The 11336-nt window shown below is 41.9% G+C and overlaps 1 protein-coding gene across 1 annotated transcript in view; it reads left to right on the top strand.

The window, feature by feature from the left end:
• The window catches only part of LOC311144538 (cytosolic carboxypeptidase 1-like), a 42328-nt gene that overhangs the window by 2098 nt on the left and 28894 nt on the right, over positions 1-11336 (top strand). Inside the window, exons 2-4 of the mRNA XM_084180562.1 lie at positions 169-232; positions 3523-3653; positions 9063-9130. Coding sequence (XP_084036688.1) covers positions 201-232; positions 3523-3653; positions 9063-9130 — 231 coding nt within the window. The 5' untranslated portion in view covers positions 169-200. The remainder of the gene's footprint in view (positions 1-168; positions 233-3522; positions 3654-9062; positions 9131-11336) is intronic.

Raw genomic sequence — 11336 nt, 5'->3', positions numbered from 1 at the left:
AATGGGTTTTTCATTTAGTGTCATCTCTCCATGTTGCTGATCTCATCTTGCCACAGGACAGAAAGAAAGGGAGATAGGATAGACTGGGTTTTACAGGGGTGAACATTAGAGTCCAGACGGAATGACAACTGTATTGCATTGCTGATCCTTGCTTTTCTTTATTTGCAGTTGATGTGAAATGTTGACGTGTGTGAGAAAAAATGAATAAGCCCAAAATGACCACCGAGAAAGGGTGAGTAACCACTGTCTCGGACACACACACAGTTCTTTCTTTCTTCCAGATTCTCGTCTCTCTCACACACTGCCCCTTGCCCTCATATTGTACACTGTAGTTTGCTCAATGTCACCGTAAGGTCAGTCTAAGGACAGCACCACCACAGATCATTAAACCAGCCAGGGCCAGTCAGGAAGCCATCTTGACCCTAGCTATTGTCAAACTGTAAAACATTCACTGCTGGGTTCAATAACTGTTTGGGGCCTGTAATAACGAGCCCTTTGTTACTTTAGCATTAGTCTTGCAGAGTCAGATACTGTGGCAAAAGCTAGCCTACTTTTTCTCCTAGATCTGTTATTAGCTTTTTTGCCTACAGTAAGAAGGTCTACTGGGGCTGTGACGGTCATGGAATTTTGGATGACGGTAATTGGCCAGCCAAATAACGGCGGTCACCGTAATAACCGTTCGAATATCACTGCTGAATAGCACCACTGACGCACATTTTCTCCTCCTCCTCCGCTCCTGACTGCCATAGAAATAGAATGGGTGTCCCCATTCAAGTCAATGAACGTGGCATAATGGGTGGACTGGCGGCCTTTGCGAGTGTACCTATAGGAGCAAAGCAGGAAATAGGAGCAAAGCAGGAAGTAAAAGCAGGAAGTGTAGCCATGACAATGTGCACTGTCTAATCTGCCATTCGGCTCTATATTAAATTGTTTAGCGCATACATGTTTCCCCATATATCTAGTCATTCATTTCTCCAAAATGTATATACAGTTGTTCTTTTCCTCTTTTGCCAGTATCATTAGTATTTATTGTGCGCAAGGCTAATTATGTGTCGAGGAAATGTTTGGTCAAGTTGCATTGTGATGCATTTCAGTTTAATATTTAAATGCAGTATTTTACCCTTTTTCAATCGGCCAAGTGGATGCGATGTTAAGGTGCACATGAACACGAGAAATAAGTTTGTTTATTTCCATATTGTAATTTGTTTGAAGTTTGCGCATCTCGGAACTCCATTTCTTCTTGTCTGTCATGTCCGTGTGCAATGGGAGCGCGCGTAGCTACAGTGCCTTCAGAAAGTATTCACACCCCTTGACCTTTTCCAAATGTTGTTGTGTTACAGCCTGAATTTAAAATTAATTAAATAGAGATGGCTTACACAAATTAAATGGATTACACACAATACCCCATAATGTCAAAGTGGAATTATGTTTTTTGAAATTAATACAAAATGAAAAGCAGAAATGTCTTGATTCAATAAGTATTCAACCCCTTTGTTATGGCAAGCCTATATAAGTTCACGAGTAAAAAAAAATGGCTTAACAAGTCACGTAATAAGTTGCATGGACTCAATAATAGTGTTTAACGTGATTTTGGAATGACTTCCTCACAGCTGTACCTCACACACAATTATCTGTAAGGTCCCTCAGTCGAGCAGTGAATTTCAAACACAGATTCACCACAAAGACCAGGGAGGTTTTCCAATGCCTCGCAAATAAGGGCACCTATTGGTAGATGGTTAAAAAAAAAAGCATACTTTGAATATGCCTTTGAGCATGGTGAAGTTATTAATTTCACTTTGGATGGTGTATCAATACACCCAGTCACTACAAAGATGCATGTGTCCTTCCTAACTCGGTTGCCGGAGAGGAAGGAAACCGCACAGGGATTGCACCATGAGGCTAATGTTGACTTTAAAACATTAACAGAGTTTAATGACTGTGAAAGGAGAAAACTGAGGATGGATCAACAACATTGTAGTTACTCCACAATACTAACCTAAATTACAGAGTGAATATAAGGAAGCCTGTACAGAATAAAAACAATTCCAAAACATGCATCCTGTTTGCAATAAGGCACTAAAGTAAAATTGCAAAACATGTGGCAAAGAAATTAACTTTATGTTCTGAATACAAAGCGTTATGTTTGGTGGTGGCTGCATCACGTTATGGATATGCTTGTCATCAGCAAGGACTACATTTACATTTTAGTCATTTAGCAGACGCTCTTATCCAGAGCGACTTACAGTTAGAGTGCATAAATTTTCATACTGGCCCCCGGTGGGAAACGAACCCACAACACTGGCGTTGTAAGCGCCATGCTCTACCAACTGAGCTACAGGGGAATAGAGCTAAGCACAGGCAAAATCCTAGAGGAAAACCTGGTTAAGTCTGCTTTCCAACAGACACTGGGAGACAATTTCATCTTTCAGCAGGACAATAACCTAAAACACAAGGCCAAATATACACTATACACTGGAGTTGCTTACCAAGACGACATTCAACGTTCCTGAGTGGCCTAGTTACAGTTTTGACTTAAAACGGCTTGAAAATCTATGGAAAGACTTGAAAATGGCTTTCTAGCAATGATCAACAACTAACTTGACAGAGCTTGAAGAATTTTAAAATGAATAATGGGCAAATATTGTACAATCCAGGTGTGCGAAGCTCTTAGACTTAACCAGAAGGACTCACAACTGTAATCGCTGCCAAAGGTGATTCTAACATGTATTGACTCAGGGGTGTGAATACTTATGTAAATGAGATATTTCTGTATTTTATTTTCAATAAATTAGCAAACATTTCTTAAAACATCTTTTCACTTTTCTGTCCTTTTTTCTTCCATTTCTTCCTGTATTTGTTTTATTTTATTTTCATGACGGTCTTCATCCATAACTGTGCCAGCCCTAGGCCTAACATTTCAATGGCGTTGGTAGCTCAATTTATAGGCAAACTTTTGATAAACTACTAACCCTGGGCTTGGTAGAATATTTGACTCTCTCTTAGTGTGAATGTCTGTGCTGTTTAGCCTAGCTAATATGTCTGTGAGCATGTAAGTGCATGAAGGCATGTGTATGCATTTGTCTTTTTGCGTTGGTGTGTTTGAGCAGTATCTCACTCACTCAGTTGCTCTTAGTGTATTTTGGTCTGTTTTTTTCCTCTGTCCCTCGGTCTCTCTGTCTTTATAAGGGCATATGAATGACATTCGGTCTATTTCTACGTTTAGATTCTCTCTCCCATGGCTGTGACCTTTGACCTCACTGCCCCACATGAGCTTAATATAACCAGAGCATAGTTGTGTTCATTAGGGCGCACTATGGAAAATATTTTAAAAAGTTTCGCACCAGAAAGTGAAAATAAGCATTTCTTATTGAACGAGTCCAGCTAGTTGCTCCCTCTTTCTGTCCTTTTTTCCTCCGTGTGGTGCCTAATGAACACGACCCTGGAGACTATTTGCTTTATGAGAGCATGACCTGATGCCTAGGTATATGTTAAGTATTAAACCTCTTTGTCTCTCTCTCCCAGTGTTCCCAGTAACTCCAGGGTGCTGATGTTGTTGGGCCAGCTGGAGAGGCTGAGCAGGGATGCCATGCTGGCGGACGCTGAGATCGGCAGGCAGATAACTGCCAAAATCCTCCACCTCATCCAGACTCAGGGTGAGAAGAGTACTAGCCTATACTAGGTTACACATTGACCATATATTTGCTTGAAACATGCTGGAAAGGCCAACGGGAAATTAATAGCCTACAGTGCATTCGGAAGGTATTCAGCCCACATTTTGTTACGTTACAACCTTATTCTAAAATGGATTCAAAAAATTTTTTTCTCTCATCAATCTACACACAATGACAAAGCAAAAACAGGTTTTTAGAAATGTATGCCAATGTATTAAAAATAAAAAACAGAAGTGTAACATTTATGTAAGTATTCTGTACTCAGTACTTTGTTGAAGCACCTTTGGCAGCGATTACAGCTTCGAGTCTTCTTGGGTATGACGCTACAAGTTTTGCACACCTGTATTTGGGGAGTTTCTCCCATTCTTCTCTGCAGATCCTCTCAAGCTCTGTCCGGTTGAATGGGGAGCGTTGCTGCACAGCTATTTTCAGGTCTCTCCAGAGATGTTCAATCAGGTTCAAGTCTGGGCTCTGGCTGGGCCACTCAAGGACATTCAGAGACTTGTCCCGAAGCCACTCATGCGTTGTCGTGCTTAGGGTCGTTGTCCTGTTGGAATGTGAACCTTCGCCCTAGTCTGAGGTCCTGAGCGCTCTGGAGCAGGTTTTTTATCAAGGATCTCTCTGTACGTTGCTCCGTTCATCTTTCCCTCGATCCTGACTAGTCTCCCAGTCCCTGCCGCTGAAAAACATCCCCACAGCATGATGTTTCCACCAAAATGCTTCACCGTAGGGATGGTGCCAGGTTTCCTCCAGATGTGACGCTTGGCATTCAGGCCAAAGAGTTCAATCTTGATTTCCTTTAGGTGCCTTTTGGCAAACTCCAAGCAGGCTGTCATGTGCCTTTTACTGAGGAGTGGCTTCCGTCTGGCCACTCTACCATAAAGGCCTGATTGGTGGAGTGCTGCAGAGATGGTTGTCCTTCTGGAAGGTTCTCCCATCTCCACAGAGGAACTCTGGAGCTCTGTCAGAGTGACCATCGGGTTCTTGGTCACCTCCCTGACCAAGGCCCTTCTCCCCTGATTGCTCAGTTTGGCTGGGAAGCCAGCTCTAGGAAGAGTCTTGGTGGTTCCAAACTTCTTCCATTTAAGAATGATGGATGCCACTGTATTCTTGGGGACCTTCAATGCTGCAGACATTTTTTGTTACCCTTCCCCAGATCTGTGCCTCGACACAATCCTGTCTCGGAGCTCTAGGGACAATTCCTTCAACCTCGTGGCTTGGTTTTTGCTCTGACATTCACTGTCAACTGTGGGACCTTATATAGATAGGTATGTGCCTTTCCAAATCATGTCCAATCAATTGAATTTACCACAGGTGGACTCCAAGTTGTAGAAACATCTCAAGCATGATCTATAGAAACAGGATGCATCTGAGCTCAATTTCGAGTCTCATAGCAAAGGGTCTGAATACTTATGCAAATAAGGTATTTCTGTTTTTAATTTTTTAATTTTAAACCTGTTTTTCGCTTTGTCATTATGGGGTATTGTGTGTAGATTGAGGGATTTTTATTGATTTTTTTCAATTTTAGAAGAAGCCTGTTGTAACAATATCTGAATACTTTCCGAATGCACTGTATATTAGAGCCAGCATACTGTACATTTTCCATTAAACGCTGACAAGACTGTAACTACCAATTGGAGAGAAAAGGGTGTAAAAAGTAAAACATTTATAAAAGAAATACGTAAAACCGCTACTCTACAAATAAAAGATAGTTGCCATAAGTTGAACTGATTTCTGAAGACCGTGCTTACACCTTGCCAGACAATAAAAGTAAATAAATAGTGTAAAGGCCACTATATTATATTTTCCTTTTAGAATACCTCAATAACCAATAAAAACACTTGTATTGGCTATTACTTGTGCAGATATCACAACATGAATACCATAATACTGGGTAATTGTTGCCCTTAAACACAGACCTGCGAGCAACTGTGGCCCCTCATGAGTTCAGATTTTTTGTGGCCCCCACCTCCATCAAAGTTGCCCATCCCTGCTGTAAAACAACACATTTCACTGCACCTATCCGGTGTATGTGACAAGAAAACATAATTTAAAAAATATGATCTGAACATAACAGTATGCCAGTGGAAGGGAGGACAGTAGCAGGTGACCCATCTGTGGTTTGTGACTACTATCATTTCCCATTTTAGCCAATTGAATTGCAGTCATTCTGTTACTGATATTTTTTTTTTTGTGTCATTCTGTTACGGAATTACACGTTTAAAAGACTTAAATCATAAACAAAATTGTTATCAGTAAAAACAATATAAATAATTGGTAGGTCTACCTTGTTACTTCTGTGAACTGTCATTATCCTCCCTCATGAGGGAGAGAAATTAGAAAATATCTTCAATATATGTTTTTTGTAACAGAATGATAAGACAATATTTCTTAAACTTACAGAAGGCATATAATTTCAGCAAAATCCAATATGAATGTTGATATTAGTTGGCAAGGATCTTAACTTCAACTTTATTGTCTTTTGATGTATTTGTAATACCTTTTGAATACTTTTTCTGGTAGATGTTTTCTAAGACCCCTTTTCCATCTGTTTGAACAGAAATCAAAGCCTTAGCTTATTCCAAATTCTAGGATGAAAATGGTTGAAAAATGAATATATGCCTTCATTTCTCAAATATAGACTCTTAGCTTTCATTTGACACCAAATGTTATGTGTTCCTATGAACTTCACGTTGGTGCTCATGGGTCCTTTTTCATGGAAATAGCCATACTGTTTTGGTTTTGATGGTAAACTGTGAGCTATTGTTTTGTTTTCTAGGAGCTTTAAAAAGTCTGGTATGATAGAAATGTTTTTAGAGCCACTGTGTGTGTGTGTGTGCATGCATGCGTGTGTGTGTGCACATGTGTTTGAACTCGCTAGCTGCTCCAGTGCTGAAACCTGATTTGCGAAGTGTGTTTTATTTATGAGCCTATACAGTGGGGGAAAAAAGTATTTAGTCAGCCACCAATTGTGCAAGTTCTCCCACTTAAAAAGATGAGAGAGGCCTGTAATTTTCATCCTAGGTACACGTCAACTATGACAGACAAAATGAGAATAAAAAAATCCAGAAAATCACATTGTAGGCTAGGTGTGGCTAGGCCACTCCAGGACCTTGAAATGCTTCTTACGAAGCCACTCCTTCGTTGCCCGGGTGGTGTGTTTGGGATCATTGTCATGCTGAAAGACCCAGCCACGTTTCATCTTCAATGCCCTTGCTGATGGAAGGAGGTTTTCACTCAAAATCTCACGATACATGGCCCCATTCATTCTTTCCTTTACACGGATCAGTCGTCCTAGTCCCTTTGCAGAAAAACAGCCCCAAAGCATGATGTTTCCACCCCCATGCTTCACAGTAGGTATGGTGTTCTTTGGATGCAACTCAGCATTCTTTGTCCTCCAAACACGACGAGTTGAGTTTTTACCAAAAAGTTATATTTTGGTTTCATCTGACCATATGACATTCTCCCAATCCTCTTCTGGATCATCCAAATGCACTCTAGCAAACTTCAGACGGGCCTGGACATGTACTGGCTTAAGCTGGGGGACACGTCTGGCACTGCAGGATTTGAGTCCCTGGCGGCGTAGTGTGTTACTGATGGTAGGCTTTGTTACTTTGGTCCCAGCTCTCTGCAGGTCATTCACTAGGTCCCCCCGTGTGGTTCTGGGATTTTTGCTCACCGTTCTTGTGATCATTTTGACCCCACGGGGTGAGATCTTGCGTGGAGCCCCAGATCGAGGGAGATTATCAGTGGTCTTGTATGTCTTCTATTTCCTAATAATTGCTCCCACAGTTGATTTCTTCAAACCAAGCTGCTTACCTATTGCAGATTCAGTCTTCCCAGCCTGGTGCAGGTCTACAATTTTGTTTCTGGTGTCCTTTGACAGCTCTTTGGTCTTGGCCATAGTGGAGTTTGGAGTGTGACTGTTTGAGGTTGTGGACAGGTGTCTTTTATACTGATAACAAGTTCAAACAGGTGCCATTAATACAGGTAACGAGTGGAGGACAGGGGAGCCTCTTAAAGAAGAAGTTACAGGTCTGTGAGAGCCAGAAATCTTGCTTGTTTGTAGGTGACCAAATACTTATTTTCCACCATAATTTGCAAATAAATTCACAAAAAATCCTACAATGTGATTTTCTGGATTTTTTTCTTCTCAATTTGTCTGTCGTAGTTGACATGTACCTATGATGAAAATTACAGGCCTCTCTCTTCTTTTTAAGTGGGAGAACTTGCACAATTGGTGGCTGACTAAATACTTTTTTTCCCCACTGTACATTAGAGGGGGAATGTTTCACACTTTCCATTTCCATATTCCCATTCATCCTGGTGTTCATTAGGTGTGCTCCATCAAACACTCCATCAAACCTCTACTGGCCTGGGTGGCGTGGCTAGCATCCACACCAGCAATATTACTTTATTTCATGGGATATGAGCTGCCCTGGGTGCTGCTGAGTGAGTTATATTTTGTGTGCGTTCCTGGACTTTGTTATTTCTGTTGGTTTCTACTAGGGTATACATTTGTGCACACCTTTTTTTGAGTTGGTGTTTTGAGTTTGCGCTACGTTGGTTTTTAGTGCTCTTTTTGTGCGTGTGTGTGTGTGTAAGAGATAGCAATTGATGTGGTAATTTTCTGTGATTGGGAAGCCCTCCTGGTAATTTTACTAATTGTTGAGGAGCTGTCGCGGGAAGGTTGCTGGAGTTTTGTGTCCATCCATGTGGTGAGACTGTTTCAGAGAGAACCTGTGGCAGGCAGTGGCATAGGTTTGACTTCAACATATCATTTGGGAGGAACATTTAGCCTCTTTCTAATAATAATAATAATAATAATATGCCATTTAGCAGACGCTTTTATCCAAAGCGACTTACAGTGATGCGTGCATACATTTTTGTGTATGGGTGGTCCCGGGGATCGAACCCACTACCCTGGCGTTAAAAGCGCCGTGCTCTACCAGCTGAGCTACAGAGGACCACATAATAATGGGGGGATATAACCGCCCTGTCCCTCCCGTAAATTACGCCCCTGAGGAAACCCCCCCTTAACGAGGGGTAGTAATGGGGGTTGGGGTCAGACTGAGAGAGAGGGGCATGTATGTTTCACTCTTCTACAGCAGCAGCAAATGGATTTCACAATTTCTGTAAACGGAGAGCTGGAGGGCTCATGTTTTGGAACACTTAATGTACTGTACATGCTATTTATATTTGCTTATACAGTACTCACTTTCACTTTAAAATCAGGATCTCTGCTATTTGATTAAGAAATAGCATAGTAAAAATGACAACAATATGATGACCTTATAACTAGGCTACTCATTACTTGTACTATAGTAGCCTATTTACACTAACATAGCGTAGGGAAACGTAATGTAACTTAAGTCCCTCTCTGTGTTTCAGAGAAGACACGTAAGGAGATCATGTCCAAGGGCTCCAGTGGCATGGAGGTCATCCTGGCGACTTTAGAGGTGAGTTCACATCCCATTCCACTATGGAGTTAAGTTAGTCCCAGAAACCAAGCACACGTCATTTGGGTTGCGTTTACATAGGCAGCCTAATTCTGAACTTTTTACACTAATTGGTCTTTTGACCGATCAGATCAGCTCTTTTGACAATAATTAGGCAAAACATCAGAATTGGCCTGCCTGTGTAAATGCAGCCATTTTTATGGCAATTTTTTCCCACTACTTTAACGCCACATTCCGCTAAGGTACGGTACCACAACATCATAAGCAGAGGGCATAAGGAGACCAACACATTAATGAAAAGGAATATCGTTGAGTACCCATTTCACACTATTGTGCCGACCCAAACCAAACTGAGCTGGCTCTGATATTTTCATCACGGTTCCAGCAACTGTGGCGGATGCGTAACCAGGCCAGCGCAGTACAGTAAGCTCGGCTCAGTAGTGTGAAAAGGGTACAACTCACTTATAACAAGGACTATCAACGTCATGGTGTCCTAAAAGTATTGGAAATAATAGTCCTCCCGAGATGCAGTTTACATGGCACACACTTGGTTTTGGCAATGGTTTTTATATCTCCCCATCTAGTTATTTCTCCACATGTATTTATAAGCCACTTGATGACAGATCAATTTATGAGTTGGGAAAAAAGCCATTTGTGTAGACCGAACTTTAATTGAGAAGGTTTGTGTGTATCAGGGGTTGGAACCTAAATAATTTTTCAAACGTTCAGAACAGAACCCCATTTTTTTTTGTTCCGTTCCGAGCAGAAAATAATAAAGTTCTGAACAGGTTCAAACGCCCAAAAAGTAAAGGTTCATATACAGTGAGGGAAAGAACTATTTGATCCCCTGCTGATTTTGTACGTTTGCCCACTGACAAAGACATGATCAGTCTATAATTTTAATGGTAGGTTTATTTGAACAGTGAGGTACAGAATAACAACACAAAAATCCAGAAAAACGCATGTAAAAAATGTTATAAATTGATTTGCATTTTAATGAGGGAAATAAGTATTTGACCCCTCTGCAAAACATGACTTAGTACTTGGTGGCAAAACCCTTGTTGGCAATCACAGAGGTCAGACGTTTCTTGTAGTTGGCCACCAGGTTTGCACACATCTCAGGAGGGATTTTGTCCCACTCCTCTTTGCAGATCTTCTCCAAGTCATTAAGGTTTCGAGCCTGATGTTTGGCAACTCAAACCTTCAGCTCCCTCCACAGATTTTCTACGGGATTAAGGTCTGGTTACTGGCTAGGCCACTCCAGGACCTTAATGTGCTTCTTCTTGAGCCACTCCTTTGTTGCCTTGGCCGTGTGTTTTGGGTCATTGTCATGCTGGAATACCCATCCATGACCCATTTTCAATGCCCTGGCTGAGGGAAGGAGGTTCTCACCCAAGATTTGACGGTACATGGCCCCGTCCATCGTCCCTTTGATGCGGTGAAGTTGTCCTGTCCCCTTAGCAGAAAAACACCCCCAAAGCATAATGTTTCCACCTCCATGTTTGACGGTGGGGATGTTCTTGGTCATAGGCAGCATTCCTCCTCCTCCAAACACGGCGAGTTGAGGTGATGCCAAAGAGCTCAATTTTGGTCTCATCTGACCACAACACTTTCACCCAGTTCTCCTCTGAATCATTCAGATGTTCATTGGCAAACTTCAGACGGGCCTGTATATGTGCTTTGTTGAGCAGGGGGACCTTGCGGGCGCTGCAGGATTTCAGTCCTTCACGGCGTAGTGTGTTACCAATTGTTTTCTTGGTGACTATGGTCCCAGCTGCCTTGAGATCATTGACAAGATCCTCTTGTATAGTTCTGGGCTGATTCCTCAACATTCTCATGATCATTGCAACTCCACAAGGTGAGATCTTGCATGGAGCCCCAGGCCGAGGGAGATTGACAGTTATTTTGTGTTTCTTCCATTTGCGAATAATCGCACCAACTGTTGTCACCTTCTCTCCAAGCTGCTTGGCGATGGTCTTGTAGCCCATTCCAGCCTTGTGTAGGTCTACAATCTTGTCCCTGACATCCTTGGAGAGCTCTTTGGTCTTGGCCATGGTGGGGAGTATGGAATCTGATTGATTGCGTCTGTGGACAGGTGTCTTTTATAAAGGTAACAAGCTGAGATTAGGAGCACTCCCTTTAAGAGTGTGCTCCTAATCTCAGCTCGTTACCTGTATAAAAGATACCTGGGAGCCAGAAATCTTTC

This window comes from Coregonus lavaretus (assembly GCF_964263955.1).
Source record: "Coregonus lavaretus genome assembly, chromosome: 17".
Taxonomy (NCBI): domain Eukaryota; kingdom Metazoa; phylum Chordata; class Actinopteri; order Salmoniformes; family Salmonidae; genus Coregonus; species Coregonus lavaretus.
Note: the sequence above shows the minus strand (reverse complement) of the source record. Positions and strands in the feature narration are given on the sequence as shown.